At 50.6% G+C, this 18,715-nt stretch overlaps 1 protein-coding gene across 2 annotated transcripts in view; it reads left to right on the top strand.

Annotated features, from left to right (window-relative positions):
* Positions 1-18,715, top strand: part of WHRN (whirlin) — a 103,949-nt gene that overhangs the window by 70,713 nt on the left and 14,521 nt on the right. Inside the window, exons 6-8 of one of the 2 annotated variants that reach the window (XM_030536031.1) lie at positions 1,806-2,018; positions 3,678-3,884; positions 6,735-6,767. In XM_030536031.1, the coding sequence (XP_030391891.1) occupies positions 1,806-2,018; positions 3,678-3,884; positions 6,735-6,767 (453 nt within the window). The remainder of the gene's footprint in view (positions 1-1,805; positions 2,019-3,677; positions 3,885-6,734; positions 6,768-18,715) is intronic. The other variant, XM_030536032.1, reaches the window with a different exon arrangement.

Genomic DNA, 18,715 nt, shown 5'->3' with positions numbered 1-18,715 from the left:
TTACGTTCACACACCCAGGGCCAATGCCCAGCAGTCAGAGCAGAGCCCGGCCTCTGAGACTGGGTAGCTCCCCACCCCAGCACTGCATGCCACAAGGCAGCCAGGAATCCAGCGACGGGGATTTGCAGCTTTGCTGAGATTATCGGCATCTGTCTCTGTGCAGCGTCCGCCTTTTAAATGGGAATGAGTTGGGAAGTTTCACAGGTGGCGTGCGCTGATAACCTATGTACCCTCCTTATTTGGCAAACCACATTTCACAGCCTGAAAGGTTTTTACTGCTTCCCTGGTTCTCCCGCGTCTCATTTGCTTGGCTTTTGTTTCTTTATAACAATTTGCATCCTCGATGTAGGAAGGCTGAACAACAGACCCCTGGCCTGTTCAGGGAACGCATCAGCTTAGAAATAGCTCCAAAAGAAACAGCCCTTTACATCTGCCTGGCACTCAGCTGGGAGCTGCTTGCTGCCTTGTGTACTCAGCAGGCTCTTCAGTCTGGGCTCTGTATGAGCTTGCATCTTTGGGGGTGGGCGGGAGGGAACGAGTTGATCTTCCTTTGTTCCTTTACCTAGAAGGAAGCCTGACACTCGCCCACCCAGGGAGCAATACACGCTGGTGTTAAAAGGTTAAATCAGTCGCGATTGAAGGGATAATTTCCTGGCTAGCTGAAGGGGGCAAGGCAAACACTTTGTTTCTCCAGCTGCTGTGCAGTAATTTTTGAGCTCTATAGCTACAGGTTTAGGTAGTCACACTTTAGTCTTGGGGGGAGAGGGGTGACTGCTTTCTTGGCAGGAACCTAGGGATACTGCAGTTTTGGTCCCCATCACCCACTTGTTGGCAGAGGCAGTGTGGTCCAGTGGTTAAAGCAATGACCTGAGACTCTGAACTCCTGGCTTCAATTCTTGCTTCCGGGTGGGCCCAGGGTCAGATTAAGGGAGGAGGAGTGAGGACTGGATCTAGACTGTTCTCAGTGGTACCCGATGACCGAACAAGGAGTAATGGTCTCAAGTTGCAGTGGGGGAGGTTTAGGTTGGATATTAAGAAAAACTTTTTCACTAGGAGGGTGGTGAAGCACTGGAATGGGTTACCTAGGGAGGTGGTGGAATCTCCTTCCTTAGAGGTTTTTAAGGTCAGGCTTGACAAAGCTCTGGCTGGGATGATTTAGTTGGGAATTGGTCCTGCTTTGAGCAGGGGGTTAGACTAAATACCTCCTGAGGTCTCTTCCAACCCTGATATTCTATGATTCTATGACTCCTGAGTTCTGTTTGTACCTGTCCACCTTTCTGTGTACTCACAGGTAGCGCGACAGTCATGGTGGCCTATAAACCCCACTGATTTTTGCACTGACTGACCTCTCCTCACTTCGCTGCAGTGACCTCTTCTGATCCACCAGGTCACACAGCTCACATGCAGTGCCACTAGCAGCTCTCCCTTGATCTTAGCTGCTCACTTGTTCGATTCTCCTCTCCCGAGTCCTGTTCTTCAATGTCTTCCCTTGCTTCTTTCGTCCACATTCATCTCTTAGCAGAGTCCCTGTGGAAGGGCATGGCTCCAGAGGGCAAACAGGTGGTGTGTTTAGGTTAGGTCCTGGCAGGAGGGATGTGGCTGACATCCCAGGGATGATCAGAGATGGTTGTGAGTGCAATGGAGCTGGTGTCGGGGAGTCACAGCTGAGGAGGGAGCAGTCCAGCTTTCTTATGCCTTAGTTTGTCCAGCTGAATACAGTTTGCTCAGCTCCAGGGCGGGAGATCATCAGCTGGGATGCATCCTACACCACAGAGGTAAACCGTTTCCCATGTGTTCTCTTTCAGCCCATGTTTCACAGGGGCCTGGCTGGCTCCCAGGTGACGCTCAGCAGCCTGGTGAACCAGACCCGCGTCATACTAGAGGAGCAAGCTCGCCACCTTCTGAATGAACAGGAGCGGGCAACCATGGCCTACTACCTGGACGAATACAAAGAGACCAACATCTCCATTGACTCCCTCATGATGGCTCTCTTTGAGCTACTCAACACACACGCCAAGGTAAGGCAGGGAAGCAGGGCTTACCCACAGCCGGGCAAATGGAACCACATGTAGCGGCCGAAGTCAGGCCGGCTCCAGCGACAGCACAGCTGGGGAGCCATTAGTAAATGGGGTGGTTTTGTCAGCCAACTAATTCCCCAAGCCAGAGTTGCAGCAGAGATACCGTACAATCCACTGGGAGGGCATTGGACTGGGAGACAGGAGACCAGGGGCCTGCTCCTAACCTTGCCACTGACCTGCTGCGTGACCTTGGGCAAATCACTGCCCCGCCCTGGGCCTGTTCCCTCTCCCACCCACTGTCTGTTTAAATTGTAAGTTTTTTGTCTCTCTCTCTGTGTCTGGGCAGCACTTCACACAATGGGGCCCTGATCTGGAGCCTCTAGGTGCTGCCACAACACAACTAATGACTGAATATGGGTGCAGAGAGTGGCTGAAACAAGGGGCTGTGATGGCAGCCAGTTACAGCCTGAACCACCTCTCCAGAATGCCCTGGTGCACAATCTCTGCGCCAGGTTTTGAGGAGCTTATAGTCCATATGGCTAGAGACAGCTGACATCCCCAGGACACACAGTGGCAGAGCCCCTGTGCGAACTGGCCAGGCGCAGTTCTTTGTGCTCGCTCTCAGCTGGGAGGGAGCCCTGGAGCCGACAGAAGGCAGGAGCCTGGACTCAGCCCCTCTAAACCCAGGCAAGTCCAGCAAACATAATGGAGCATGTCTCTGGAGAAGGGTGATGAAGCATCCGTTCCACAGCCACCAGGTGGACAATGAAATCATCCAGGGCTATATGGGGGGGGGCAGAGCAAAGGGGCGAGAAAGTGGGAGAGGCACATCCTGAAAGACACCTTTCCCTGGGAATGGGGTGGTCACTGACTGCCCTGACCCCTTCCTCCCCCCAGCCCTCCAGTACTGCTCTTAATGAACTAGTGCCGGATGGATGTGGGCTGCTGCAGGCAGCACAAAGCCTCCACCCCACTGGACTCAGGTAGCAGGGCTGCCAGCCTTTGTCCTCCATTGTGATAGCAGAGTAGGAGGTGCCGCATGCCCTTCCCACTCCCGCTGTGGTTAAACAATGGGCAGGTCTCGTTCTAAATCCGCAGAGCCCTAATGGCCCCTACTGCTGTGGTTAAGTAACAAGACAGAAGCTCACTTTGCTTTTGTCGACTGCATAATGAGAGGCTCCTGGCCACAAGGGGAGTAAATGGAGTTTGCTGCCGGAGGAGGGAACAGGGAAAAGCAAATGGATGTCCAATTTACTCGGGTTTCTTCAGCCTTCTGTGTGGCTGTGAAACGCACCTGCTGTGCTGAGAGCGGAGAGCATTTTTCTGAAGGAGGCTGTGGCCTCGGCTGGGTTTGATGCACACGTGCTTAGTAAATGCAGGATTTGCACATGCAAATCTGTGCATTTCTACATGCACAATAGTCATCAGCTTGCATTGCTGCTGGCTGGAGCACATGTGGTCATTTTGTGAGCGTGCAAACCTGTAAATACTGTGGGGTCAGCTTAGGAGGCCTGGCTGCAAAGGTGGTGGCTGCTGTTAGGGTTTCCAACACTTGGCACCAAGAGGTTAAAAAATGCATGGCATCATGGTACAGGGAAAGACAACCTGTCCCATGCACTGTCTCCTGTTGGCCTTTCCCTTCCCCCCCTCCCCATCTAGTTCTCGCTACTATCTGAGGTGAGGGGCGTGATAGCCCCCCAGGACCTTGATCGCTTCAATAACCTGGTTCTGAAGCGGGAGATCGAGTCCATGAAGGCCCGACAGCCCTCGGTGCCCAGTGCAGACTCCTACTCTATGACGTCCTACAGCGACACCGGCTCCTCCGCTAGCAGCCACTTCACCTCCACCACGGTCAGCTCGGCCCGGGTAAGTGCACTCAGCTTTCCTGCCATTCCCAGTCAGTCTCTCAAACCATCCTGCTTCTCCTTGAAGCACTACCCCCTCCCTCCCATCCCGTGAAGTTCTCCTGTAAAAACCCCATCCCACCCAAAAACCTGCCCCCCCTCAGCTCTCCAAAATGCTCTCCAAGCTCACCCGCTTTCTCCCGCCTTCCGTGCTCACAAGGTGCGAGGGCTCCACTCTGGCAGTGGGTTGCAGGCATCATGGAGACACTAGTCTCTTATGCAGAGGTGACACTGAGGTGGTGCCTGGGGGGAGGAGAATGGCATTGTCGGCTTAGCTCTAAAAATGATGCCCATTCACTGCCCCCACTGCTCTGAAGCTAAGATCAATGTGATCAAACCGAACATGCTTCAGGGCACAAGCAGATCGCCACAGGAATCCAGGAAGAATCGGCCTTCCAACCCCCTGACCCATCCCCTCCTCCATCTCCACAGCAGGGCAGAATCAGCTGAGTGAATTGTTTGAGAGAAGAGGAAATCTCTCCCTCTGAAGCAAGAGATACCGGGCCACTGTCGATGGCAGGGTGCCAGCTTTGATTGGCCAGTGATTGGCTCTTGTTGGGCAAACCCTGTCACCCTGAACAACTGAGGCATAGCTATAATCCTAGAGAATATCATGTTTTGCTTCAAAAGGCTCAGCTCCATGACAGCACTTCTACCCCTGATGCCATATGCATGGCTTTAGTAACAGGTGGGGGCTGAAGCATCAGACTCGTGCCTTGAGATCTCCCCTGACCTGTGTATAAGGGGTATTGGTGGACCCAATCCAGGCAGTCAGAGCAAACGGAGAGACCCTTGAAGCACATGGAAAATGCATGTGCACACCCCATAAGCAATTCAGCAGTCAAATGCCTGAGCTCTGGTGGGAACGGGGGCAGGAGGGGGCAGAGTGCCGCTGTGCTGGAGACCAGTGTGGGAGGATGAGGCACCTGCTTTCCTCTAGGAAGGATCCAGTTGTAAGTCCTTAGGGACCTCGGGGTGGTGTCCAGGATCTGTGAGGAGATGTCAGCTGAAGGTCATGTGGACCTTGGAGATGACACACCCGGTCTTTGGAAAAGGGCCATTTTCAGAGTCCTGGGGACCACAGAGGTGATGAACCTGGTGGAGTGCTCCTTAAAGGTCCTAGGAGAGCTTGGAGATGAGGCCCTTTGTCTCAGAGAAAGAAGGGCTGAGCTGTTCCACTTCATCAGGTCCCTAAGGACACCCACCCCCCTCTGTCACTCACACTCCGCCCCCGCTGAAGTCAGTGGGAAGTGCCAGCAGAGTCTGACCAACACTGAGCCTGCTTGAATATCCCGCCCTATATCACCGCCCTCCATCTCTCATTGCCCAGGCCTGGGCTCCAACTGCCTTTCTAGCTGTCCCTTTAAACAAGTCCCCCTCTTCCCCGTGCCCCCATAAACACGCATGCTCCCTATCACCCCCTTCCCCATCCCAGCAGGGACTGTGGAAATTGCGCCATCTGCATTCCTTGCCAGTCCTCTTCCTCTCGGTGCGTAAGTAACTCAGTTACAATATCTCGGGGGCGTCACCGCATGCACTGTCTAATTAAGTTATCATAATCACCTCTAAGCGTGCAGCAGCGCAGCCACAAAATTAATTTCCCAGCCGTAAATTGCCTTTCATCATAAACGCATTATCTGCCTTGGAAATTAAAACCTCCCTGCAAGGACCAGACGACAGTGGCTGCTGCCAGATAAGCGCGGTGAGGGGGCCAGTAGGAAAACAGGCCAGGCTCTGTTCTAATGGGAGGCCCTGCAGCCAACAGGAGAGAAGCAGAGGGGCCACTCTTGGGGATGAGGCAGCCCAATCTGAGCTCCAAGCGTAAGTTTCATGGCACTGGGCATGGCTTTTTCAGCCTTTAATGGGAGTCCCATAGTTAATACCTCCTGCACCACCTGGGGTGGATTAAAGCAACACGCTGGATCGAGCCAAACAAGGAAACTCCAGAGTCACTCTGGGGCATAGGGGTTGCCATCAAAATATCTCTAGAGATAGGAGGGCAGGAGAGGGTGCTGGGAAATAACAATCCTCAGCAAGGAGTGGTGTTAGCTCTTTGATGTGAAATGACTACCAGGAGGATAGAGAAGGCTGGGAAAATATTGGGTGACCCCTTCAGATCCCAGAGGGGCAGATCGATGCATCCCTGCCTTCATCCACCACACTCCGGCTGTCCTCTGCAGCAACTGACTGATCCCTGCTTCTGGGTACACGGGATAGAGCTTCAGAATGCGGGAGCCACGGTGAGCAACCCCCTCGCAAATCACACCCTGTTCGGCGCACATGGAGCCATACCCCATAGGAATCAGCGGGATTGCCTGGGGTTTGTCCCAGGGTCTGTAGGGAAGCCAGGGCATGCAACACGATCACTCCTCGGACAATCCTTACTCTTCCTTTCCACACGAGACTTGCAGCCTCAGAGTGGTGCACCCACAGCAACTAGTGTGGCCAGATCAGCCGGCTCCTGTAACTCGCCCGCCCCTAAAACCCTGATCCTTTGCTTTAACTCTGCCCAGTAATGCCAAAGGAGGAGATGACAGAGGGTGAACTCAAGGGGGCCTATTATTTCTGTGCAAACCAAGAAAGAGCCCACACAGTCCACCGATACTAGGTATTTGGCCCTATCTCCCTGCACTTCTCTCTGAATGGAGCGATTGCTGCTTTTATTTGAATTTATCGGAGAGAACCCAATGCATGTTCCAGGGGATGGCAAGGTTGGCGGAGGGAGAGGGGGTTGTGCAGTGTTTTGTTTGTTCTGCTTCCTCCCTAACATTGTGTTTTTCCCTTTTATGTCTGTTTGAATTTGTTCCCCCAGGAGCGGCTCTTGTGGCTAATAGACCTGATGGAGGTAGGGTCCTTTCAATGGGGTGGGGATTTGCGTGCTGTGGTTTCCATAGTGAAAGGGATGGGGAAGTATGCGGGGTGGGAGCATAATCCAATAGCTTGCTGCCGGAGGCTGATGCGTCTCGGTGCTCTAACTCTGAAGAGCTGCAGCCCCATTTGGTGTTGGTTTTCACTTCCTTTGCCTCTGCCAACACTCAGCTTTTCCTTGGCATCTCCCTCTCTGCCACTAGTGCTGGGGCGGCAATGTTTGGAGCTCCAGTGTAGACAAGGCACTGATGTCTTTACCGCCCTCTGACCCGATTCAGACCACATCAGAATGCAGGTGCCCTATCTACACAAAAGCTCCCAGTGCACTTGATGGTGCAACAGTAAGAGATTTGAAGGGCAAGCGCAGCGCCAGTCTCCTGGTCTGATCTGATCTATCCCCGATTGTCCCTTCTACCTACTGTCTCATTCCAGCTTGTCTCATGATACCTTTCTACCTGCTCCTTCCATCACGGCACCACATCTGTTGGCTGTTCTGTGTGATCAGCCAGCCTATGTCCTGGCTGGAGGGGTCACATTGGCCACCTAGGGCAGGTGAGAATAGGCAGAGGATGACTTTCTCCTGAAGGTCTTAGATCCACATTGTCTTGGATTCAAGTACCATAAAGAGCAATGCATAATAGCATGGTTCTTAACCTAAGAGGCATGACCACTCTCCTTTTCTGGTATGGCTCTATGGGCAGTCTCAAAATGTTTGTGGGAGGGGCTCCTGAAACTGTGTTCTGCTGCACCATGGGCTGTAGGACAGAACTGGTTGAGAAGCCCAGCACTCGCATGTACTGCAATTCTAATCCATCCACAGAACATCTTCCAGACACTCTGAGCCCCAAAAGGCTGCAACCAGAGCTGAATCATGCACAACAGCAGGCTGAACGACAGGGTGCAAGTGTGTAAAAACACTGGTCCAAACTCATCCTCAATGCAGCTCTACTGACGTACACAGGAATCATGCAGGGGCTGAATCTGACCCCACTGTACGGTGAATGATGGAAAGTTCCCATTTGTGAGGCTGAGCGCATCCAGTAATGGACCTTTAAAAGCCCCTTCTATCCGGCAGGGATGGAGCTCAGGGATATTGGATGGAATTCACCCTGCAGGGCAGGTGGAATCTTAAAGCACCTGGACTGCAACTGGTGTAATGATTGGTTTCAGTGGAACTGCGCCTGCATTTGGACAGCTTGAAGTTGGTCCATGTGGAGATAAATTCATATCTGTCTGATGAAATGAGCTTCGAGTGAGTTATGGGCTAATAAGAGCCACCTCACCGGACAGCTCTGCTTCGAACTGCTGTACTAATCCCTGACTTTGCTAGCCATGAACTCTGGTCAATGTCTCCATTTGGTGCAGATGGGCTTAGTGTCCCTTGCCCTGGATGTGAGCTGGGGGGCAGCTCTAGGGAGAGAGGAGCAACTTAACAAATGCCTCAAGCTGTGCACTTCCCCTCCCCATCTAATGACCCCTGCTTTCTGGGAAGTCCCTTGAGTGCTCCCATGATGAGGGGATAGCGCAGTGTTTGGTGCAAGGTGCTGTTCAGGCTAGGAAGTTAGTACCGTGAAGGTTAGATGGAGTGGTCTGGGTTCTGTTAGCCAATGTATATATGGTAGGTGTAGTATACAGCACGTTAATCGGTAGTATGCACATGGTATTTATATAATATATTTGATATATATATGGGTGTTGAGAAGTTATGTTAATTGAATGTATAGTAGTATGCACTTCCCACCGTTCTCTTCACTCATGTCAGGTATCCCACAACACTTTGCAAAGCTTGAAGGCAGCTTTGGAATTAAAAACTAGGAAACTTATCAAGGCAAAGATGCATGAACACTTCGTACCAAGTACAGCCAGAGCGTACTTTTGTTATGGCTCATCAATGCTTGGAATGTAGCATTCAAAATGAGATCTGGAAAATATATGGAGGTACCAAGGACAAGCTTGCACAAACTAGTGGACAAACTTACATATGAAGTGATGTGTAAAGAGTTTTGTAACTTATATCTTCACACTCTCAGTTCTGCTAGCTGAAATGTTTAGCTTTGATGCACTCCTTCGGTGGGAAGTGAACTTGCTCCAAGATAAGAATATGTTTCCTGGAAGGAGGGCATGTAGATCTCCTTTTCATATTGTAGTACTTGTCTTTAGACAATACATTTGGCTACATTTGGTTATTTGGTCTCTTGGGCATTTTTACAAATGAACTGCGAGGGTAGTTAGATGATTGGCTACTCCTTTTAATCACTAGTTTGTATGATAATGCATTCGGCAAAGCAGAAACTTGGCAACTTCACACCAAACTAAGGGCCAGATTTTGATTTCATTTACACCAGCAGAAAATCCAGTGTATATGTGTGGGCTTAAATGCCGTTACTCGGGATATACATCAGTATAACTGAGAGCAGAATCTGCCCCTCTATTATCTCTTCCCTGTCTCTGATAAAGGGACTTACTTACACAAGCCAGGGGGATTGCATGACTCCATCTGGCATACAGGCAGTCTGTATTCCTTCCCATCATGGGGGACATGTCACCCCCAGGTAGCAGTAATAATAACACTTTGCAACTATATCATGGACAGTGGCCAAAGCATTTGCAATGGTGGATGAATGATGGTGTCCCTATTTCACAGATGGGGAAACTGAGGAACAGAAAGAGGAAGTGCCCAGTTCAGGGTGTTGGCAAATTGCAGACACTTGCTCGAGTACACGTTGGTCTGTTATGGAATATATTCAAGAGACTAAATAGCCAATATCCATCAGGTTTATTGCTATAAGCTAATCATAATACAGTACAGGAGAAAGATTCAGTCTGATGCCAGTCTCTGGGAAGCCATCTCATGCAGCTGTGTTACATTCACTGTATGTAGATCGTGTGCTCCCAAAGTTACACATTTCAACCGGTAGTTTTTACAGGATGATTTTCCAAGTTACAAAGCTCTTTTCTTCTGTTCCTTTCCTTGTCTTTGTTTTGGATACTAGCATTTCAGGTGCTGGTTCGTGAAAGTCCCTCCCCAGCTTGTACCAAGACATGGAGCAAATGTATCTCGATTTTTGACAAGTTCCTGTCTGCCGATGCCAGATGCTGAGTTGTTCTATTGCAGGGCACTGTGGGATGTAGCTTCGCATGAGTAACAGAGCTCTTGGAGAAGCCACTGTAGCTCTTGTAATGGCCCAGCATTCGTATAATGTGGCGTATGTTAGGTTAGTATGTGTGTATTCCCTAGCAAAGGTCACACAGAAAAACAGTGATAGAGCCAGGAACAAGGCCTCGATCTCCAGAGTGCCAGGGTCTCTGGGTGCCGCCGCCTTGAATGAGACTAAGCGTGGCTTGGCGTGATCCCCTTCCTAGGGGCGAGAAAGGCTGGTGTCACCAGGTCCGCTTTGACACACAGGATCCATCTGACTTCTTAATTCACCATGATAGCAACCAGACTCTTACTTGGAACGCAAGGTGTGTGGAATATGGGAGGCCGTGGTACTAACACTGTGCCCCCTTCAGCTCAGAATCTCTCAGGGACCCCACGGGTGGCAGAAGTCCCCACCACTAAATAGCACCTTTCCTAGTGTTGAGATGGCTGCAGCAGTGCCGAAGGTGGTGGAGTTGGATTCCCCACCAAAGGGCCCTGTCCGCCATCTCGGAGGTCACGGGGAGCCTTTTGATTGACTGCAGTGAGAGTTGGGTTGGGTTCTGGTCCATTCCTGGGGTGCCTGCACTGAAGTCAATGGAGTTATGCTAGGCGCAGATCTACCCCAAAGGCTACATCTCCAGTGCCAAAAAGCTCTGCGGCAGCAAGTCTCAGAGCCCTGTCAATGGACACAGGTGCATGGGGCTGATGCTAGGGGGCTATTTTTAGCCCCATAGCACAAGCCCCGAGAGCCAGAGTGAGTTGACCTGGCCTCTGAAACTCACCACTGTGGGGGAGAGATGGGACTGGGGGTGCAGTGTAGCTCTCCAATCTGCAGGCTAATGAGGAAACCTCTGAATGAGCTGGTAAATTCAAGGATCACTAGCCCCTTCCAAACTTGTGAGGTGTGATATTATTATGGGATGCATGAAGTTCACCCCCAGGCAAGCCAAAAGTCCTCATTAAACCTCTCTGTAACCTGGCGCTGATTAGCTGGAGGCTGACGTATGGCCCAGCCAGACCTGGTTATCACTTCCTAGTTTAATGCATCTTTGGCTCTCGGCTCAGTTCCGCAAAGCAGGGGCTAATTGTACAATGTAATAATCAGCTGCAGCCTCTTGATCATAGCAGCACACTTATTGTAGAATCCGCTTAAAAACGAGCCAGTCCTGAGGGATTGGGAGAGGGGTTTTGGTTTGGTTTTTTTCCCAGCTGTGTAATTATGATTTTTACAAAATTGAAATCTACGTTGATTTTATGTGGTCTTTACTTCATAGCGAATGTAGTGCCGGATGGAGAGACAGCAGAGTTCTCTATACAGAGCCCAATCCTGCGAGGTGCTGAGTGGCTTCTGGGAGGCACTAAACACCACGACGGAATGGGTCCTGTCACACTAGAACAGACACAGCATAGAGGGCAGCAGTGTCCTCCCACATCCTGACCCCTGTGAATAAGCATGAACTCCATTCTGGATGGAACAACTCATTGGGGGAGATGGGGAGGGTAATTTGATCTCCTCGTCCATTCATTGCTGAGTGACCATGCTGAGATTACTCACCAGTAGATGAAACAGCCTAGCTTGGGTTCAGGACAAAGGTTTGGCTTGGTTCTTATTTTACCCAAAGTGGATCCGCCATGCCTGGTTTTAAAGGGACAGAAGTGAGGCAGGGTTATCTAGTGATTAGAGCAAGGGACTGGGAGTCAAGACTTCTGGGCCCTGCATCCAACTCAGCCACCAATCCCAAGGAATGATCACAAAGTCCCTTATCTTCCCGTGCCTCAGTTTCCCAATGGGAAAGTTAGACTAGTGATATTGCCCTGCCTCCCTGGGGAGGGACCAGTAACTTGATAGGCTTAATTAATTAATATCTGGGAAGTCCTTTGAAAACTTCAAATGGAAGGAGCTTGAGAACAACTGGAAAAGGTGTTAGAATGATCCCAGATTCCTGCAAGTGGTGAAACGAAATGCCTGTTTTCCCAGTCGCTTTGCCTGCCTGTTTCTCGTGTCCTGAAGAAATGATGGGTTGTGGCTGTTGTATCTTAAAACTATTTAGAGGGGAAATTAGATGGTGGCTATAAATTATCTCAGTTCATCTCCTCCAAACTTACTATTCAGCCGTGACCCTTTGGTTCACCCTGAAAACTTAGCTCTCAGACTGTAGCTCTAGAAATGCTCTCAGATTCCCCACTCCCCGGCATAATAAACTCAATTAATGCAGCAAGAGGAACAATAAATTCACTTAACAACATCGTGGTACTGGAGGCGGGTTTCCGCTAACATCATCATGGAATCTGGAGTTCCCAGACATTTCTTACAAGTAATAATTCACATGACTCTGCAGTGGTTTATATAGCATCTCGGTATAAACACAAGGAATTTTGGCAGGAAATCACAATTCTGCTTGATTTGGCTGAAAGAATAGAGTCCGATGTTTTAAGGTGTTTCGTGAAAGGTCTTCCACCCCTTCACTCCACCTGCGTATTTGGGAAAGGCAGCATGATCCAGAGCAGTGGTTCACAACCAGGGGTGCAGGTACCCCTGGGCGTATGCAAAGTTCTTCCGGGGGGTACATCATTTCATCTAGAGATTTGCCTAGTTTTACAATGTGCTACATAAAAAGCAGTAGCAAAGTCAGCACAAACTAAAATTTCATACAGACAAAATGAGAAAGTCAGCTAATTTCCATGGGTTAGAAGGAACCGGTTGAACAATGCCAAGCAGCCCCCAGGTGCTACTGAGATGGCCAGACAAGATGCAGAGAGCCCCCTGCAGCTTGTTGCCGCCCAGCAATAGACTTCAGTGATTTCAACAGCCACCAGCCCATCCAGGGAAACCAGTGCCTCAGCATGACATTAGAGCATGTTTTGTTACCCCCTGAATAACGCTACCTTGCCCTGATGGAGCTGTTTTCATCAGTAGATCTCAAAGCACTTTATATAGGAGGTCAGTATCATTATACCCCTTTTACAGATGGGAAAAATCGAGGCACAGAGCGGGGATGTGACTTGCATACAGTCACCCAGCAGGTCAGTGACAGAACCAGGATCTGGGTTCTCCTGAGGCCCATTTCAGTGCACTGTCCACTAGGCCCCGCCTCCTCACAGGAGCCATGCATGAGGCATACAATGGTGGTCTTGACTGCTTGCAGTCATTAACTCTCCCCGGGATGCTTGTAAGACCAGGGTCAGATCCTGGCCAAAGTCTAACTTGGAATCCCCCATTCACTGTTTTAATGGGATCTCTGTTATCTCCTGTGCTAAAGTGACACTGATATGTAGTGTAACTCAGAGGTGTTAAACCACTGTCAGGCTACACACCAGAAATGGTCGCCTTGCAGCAGAGGGTGAAGTGATCCCGTTGTATAGCAATATATGTCAGTAAAGTGCAGTGGGACTTGAGAATATAAAATACAGCTCGATATAAGTAATTTTATTATTACCCTGTATCCATGCCTGTGTTGTTCCAACTGCTGGTTGGAAAAACCTTGACAAACTTTGTTTTGCCAAAATTGAAAAGTCTGAGTTGATGAAGTTCCAACAGAAACCAGGTTTCCACTGGTTTCCTGCCATCTTGCCTACCCACCTCCCCAACAGTCCGCCTGTGGGCTGCCAGGGATCTGAGAGCTCGGTATCCCCCGGGTGGGTGATTCAGTGGCAGCCCACCGGGCACACTGCCCCAACGCTGAGACTTTATGTCCTTTCATGGCGAATTTTGAATTTTATTCTAAATCTGAATCAAACCAGATTTCAAATACCAAAATCCTCCTCGAAACAGAAGGACCTTTCTCTGCCCAGCTCCTGTCGTTAGCAATAACTGGAAAAAAAGGAGGTCCTAATTTTTAACAGTGAGTTTTATTAACCATTGCAACCGGCCAAGGAATGTGATAGATTCTCCATCACTTGGAGTTTTACAGCAGGACAGGGTATATTTCGAAAAGATTACACCCTAGCTCTGCTGCAGGTTGGGCTCAGTACAGAAATCAATGAGTGAAACTCTCTGGCCTGTTCTCTGCAGGGGTCAGACTGGATGATCACCAAGGCACCTTCTACCCTTAGGATCCATGAATAACATACATTAGAGCAGCGGTCCCCAACGCGGTGCCCGCAGGCACCATGGCGCCCACGGGGGCATCTAAATGCGCCCGCATCCTGGCCGGCAGTTGAGCATCTGCTGAAATGCTGCCAAAATTTGGCGGCATTTTGGCGATGATGCCTCTTGATGACGCAGCTTGCTGCCGACAAGCGACATCATCAAGAGGCATCACCGCCGAAATTCGGCGGCATTTCGGCGGATGCTCAACCACCACCACGGTCCTTTGTCTGGCGCCTGCCAGACGGAAAGGTTGGGGACCGCTGCATTAGAAGGAGGAGAAATTGACTGTTGATAGGAGCAGAGCTGTTTTTAAACGCTTGTTTTTTGAAGCTGTGGCAGGAGGCTTCAGTAGCCTTTTTAAAGCAAGAGCCAGTAAAACACGATCTTAAAATAGAGTGAGTACCTGAAGGCCCATTTTTGCTTAAAAGCCATTACCTTTTACAGCCCGAAGCAATTTCTATTTTGCCCAGAAATATTAGGCGTAAGGGAAATCCAGTCCTCTTTTAGGACAGCTCAGCAAAAAATGGAATGATATTTATATCTCCATGCAGATGGACCGAAAACAGCCAGGGTCAGCAGCACTGTTGGCCAGGCCTGTGCACCCCCAGCAGCAAAAAGAGGGCTGCCTTGGCATGACTGGAGACAGGCAGCCCGCCAGCCCTTTCCCTGAAACGGCCGTTGCCGCAGCAGAACATTTCAGAGGCATCTCCAGCTGAGATCCAGAACAGGAACAGCCCCATTGAAATAGAGCTGGGGTGGAATGGGTGTAAAAGCACAGGAGTCCTGTAGTCTCTGCCAGAGTAAACCAGCGGGGTGTATCCTCATGGGTACGGCCCTACCAAATTCGTGGTCATGAAAAACACGGCACAGACCTTGAAATCTGGTCTTTGGTGTCCCTGTGGAATCTGTACTATACAGATTCCACAGGGGAGACCAGCGTTTCTCAGACTGGGGTCACGACCCACAAGGGAGTTGTGGGGGGATGGAGGGGTCACAAGGTGATTGTAGGGGGGTGGCGGTATTGCCACCCTTACTTCTGCGGTACCGTCAGCACCGGGTGGCCAGAGAGCGGGAGCTATTGGCCAGGCACTCAGTTCTGAAGGCAGCACCCCGCCAGCAGCAGTGCAGAAGTACGGGTGACAATACCAGACTATGCCACTCTTATTTCTGCACTGCTGCCTTCAGAGCTGGGCAGCCAGAGAGTGGTGGCTGCTGGCTGCAGGCCCAGGTCTGAAGGCAGTGGTGCAGAAGTAAGGGTGGCAATACCACACCATGTCCTCCATTCCTCTGCACTGCTGCTGGCGGTGGTGCTGCCTTCAGAGCTGGGCTCCCGACCAGCAGCTGCTGCTTTTCAGCAGCCCAGCTCTTAAGGTAGCGCTACCGCCAGCAGCAGCCCCGAAGTAAAGATGGCAATACCACAGCCCCCCCTACAGTAACCTTCCAACTCCCCCCCAGCCTTCTTTTGGGTCAGGACCCCTATGGTTACAACACTGTGAAATTTCAGATTTAAATAGCTGAAATCATGAAATGTAAATTTTTTTAAATCCTATGGCCGTAACATTGACCAAAATGGACCATTAATTTGGTAGGACCCTACTTATGGGTTAGCATAAAGATCTGCTGCAGTGTGACCCTTGAGAAATCCTCCCGTCCTACAGGAAGGGAAGGAACTCCGAGCTGTTCACCATGCAGGGGAAGAGGATGCAGTCATCAGAAAGCCCAGGTCCTGCTGATAATCCAGACTGAGCGAGCTGCACATGGGCCTAGGCCTGGTTGTTACTGGCAGAGTTTCTGCAGGGGTTCCCTGATCAGTGTGGGCAGTGTTTTTTGTTCATTTCCCCTGGCTAGCCAAATTGTGCTACAGAGACATCCCCTTCCTCCCACTCTCCTCACCAAACACGGTAGCTCTGAGGCAGATGGCCTGGCTGGAGTAGAACTGCACCCGGATCAGGCAGAGAAAGCAGCAGCCATCCTGCCAGTAGCCATGCGGCATACAGGTGAGCTTTGCAATGTGCTTCCATCAAACCAGAGTGCAAACTCCCCTACCTGTGCCAGGCTGAACCTGAGACTGCACATTGGAGCAGGTCTTTGGGAAAGGCTTTAGATAGCCTGGTGATGGCCATGGTGTAAGAACCAGAATAGATGAGCTGGGAGCAGGAGCTGTCAGGCTGTCAGTATCCACACATGCCTGGTGGGGAGGAGCAGACTTTAGTCTCTCGGTAAATACTTTCTCTCTTCATTCCGCCTTCCCTGGAAGCTTTTTTAGCTCAATGGTGTTAAAGGTGGGTCTCGATTCCTGTCTCCGAAGCTTCCCTATTTATAAGGCTCTGGAGCCTTAATATTTCACCCACCATTCATGTCAGCGGAAGACCTTTGGAACAGGAACGCAGTGGACTTCACCCTGCAGGACGTCAGGCTTCAAAGGTCTGGGGGTCTAGCGTGTGCATTTTGGAAGCTCTCCAGCTGCATGTCGCTGGTGCACTGTTAACGTCCTGGCTCATGTGACAGCCTGGAAGCTTGGAGCTCTCGGCTCTGGCACATCAGGCAGGCAACTGAAAATCCGGCCAGGGACAGGTTACAGACCCAGCTGCCTACCCCCAACAACGACAGTAGAGGGGACTGGAAATGCCACAGCTTCCTGTGTGGTTATTGACAAGCCGTTTGCTGGGATTATAGGCTTAGGGACAGCAGCTGGAGATCATATAAAGGAGGAGATGGTGATATTTAAGCGGCTCTCTCCTCTGAGGGGGTATGGGGCTAGGGTAAGAAGGTGCAGCTGTCTGTGGGTGCTTAGCCCAATTCTGAATTTGGCCCAATAACTGTGTCCCCCTCCTCTGTTGGATCGCATGGGTGGAAGGCGGGGGTGGGGGGCTGACTGAAGTTCACGCTCCCTGAAATTGTCTCATCTTGAAATCACTGCCCTGCCCCATTGACACCCACTGGCCCACCTTAATCCTGCATGCAATCAGCCCTTCCTGAAATTCCTGCCCCATGGCTAGCCTGGCTGGGATTGAGGATGAATCATCCCCTATCCACTGATGGGGTATTCTGTCCCCAAAGCCTAATCCCACTGAAACCCGGCCTTCTTGCCAAATAACCCTGGGCTAGCTGGGAACGAGAACTCATTGCCCTGAAACAAAGGCTTTTTGCTTTCTAATCCTGCAGGTCTCTCAGGCTGAGGGGTGGGCTCCCACGCTGCCACTTTTCCCATTGCTCTCAAACCATGTCCATTGACACCCTTGTTCTCCCCGTCCCCTATTCCCTGTCCTAAACCAGACAGAGGAGAAGCACTTTCTTCAAACGTTTTCCCTGCCGAGCGTGCTTTTAATTGCCTCCTGGGCCTGTTCGAGTGCTTTCCAGAAGATGGGGAAATGCACACGTACTACAGATTCAAACTAACCAATTGTTATCCAACAATGGACAACATTCGACCATTAAACACAGACAGGACCCTGCCCATTCCAGCACAAATGAACCAACAGCCTCATTAGGGTGAGGGAAAGGAAATATGCTGTGTATCAGCAGCAGCAGCAGGAGCCTCTCTAGATCAGTGGTTTTTGCTGATATAAACTGTCTGATTGTTGACTTAATTGCAGAAGGCGACATCAGTCTGAATAGAAGAGGTTTCAGTGGCATTTTGCTAATCCAACAGGAGCTGTATCTTATTCTTTCTAAATGCCCCTGCCATGAGAATAAACTGGATCCCATGGGAATACAAATGACGTTTGATTTGCTTGTTAACTAGCCCTCCTCTGGGCTACACACTTCACCTGGTTGGGGAATTGTCCTTGAGCGTGAGTGTGAATCCTGATGTAAATGCTGCTCCTTTGTAATATAGATCCCATTGTGCATGTGGATCCTAGCATCAGTGCCCCCTGCGCCCTCACCCAGTAGACAGATCCCATTGCACTCATGGCTTGTGGCTAGTGCCCAGGAGTTCTCTGTGCTCAGTGGCTGGGAAGGAGAGGATCCAGCTGACGGGGTTCCCTCCAGATGATAGCGTGTTGGAGAACATGGTTTGCTCTTGCCTGGCCTCATGGGATCAAGAGGTGTTATAACCATACTGTAGAGCCATATGCTCTCCTGGGTGTCAGTTCCACCTCTAGTGGAGCGAGGCTGCAGGGCTTGGACACTGCAGTGCTGGGTGCTATTGAAACCCAGGAGTTTCACCCCACAGGAGCTCTTTCCACCATTGCCCTCCCTCGAGTTTCCTGCAGGAGGAAGCCAATTTAAACCCTGCAAACAGCAGCTATTCTTTAATTGCAACCCACACACCTCCTGGGTGTGATGCTCTGGCCCATCTAGTGGCACCGAGACCACTTAGAGAGAGATTAACGAACCTGCTCTCCAGGCTTAGCTCAGGGCTATGTGGCTTTTAGCTCCAGAGGTCCCCCAGGTTCGATCCAACCCGCCGCCGACTGGGATCTGTTGGTGTTACACAAGCAGGACTTGCTTTGGGTTAATTCTTGGCTTACCTGCCAGCATTTGAAGCCTGTGCTGTCCCCTAGTACACATGAGGGTATAGTCCCACTCTGCCACTCCACTCTGATGCTGTGGAGGACTTGCCACCATCTACCTAGACACTCTGCCGGGGTTTACACTGGCCTAAAACCAGGGTGAATCTGATTGTTGGTCTTTTAATCCAATTCTGTCCCCTCCACACAAAAAAAATCAAGGCAGGCTCTGCTACAGG

The sequence above is a fragment of the Gopherus evgoodei genome, chromosome 16 (genome assembly GCF_007399415.2).
Source record: "Gopherus evgoodei ecotype Sinaloan lineage chromosome 16, rGopEvg1_v1.p, whole genome shotgun sequence".
Lineage (NCBI taxonomy): Eukaryota > Metazoa > Chordata > Testudines > Testudinidae > Gopherus > Gopherus evgoodei.
Note: the sequence above shows the minus strand (reverse complement) of the source record. Positions and strands in the feature narration are given on the sequence as shown.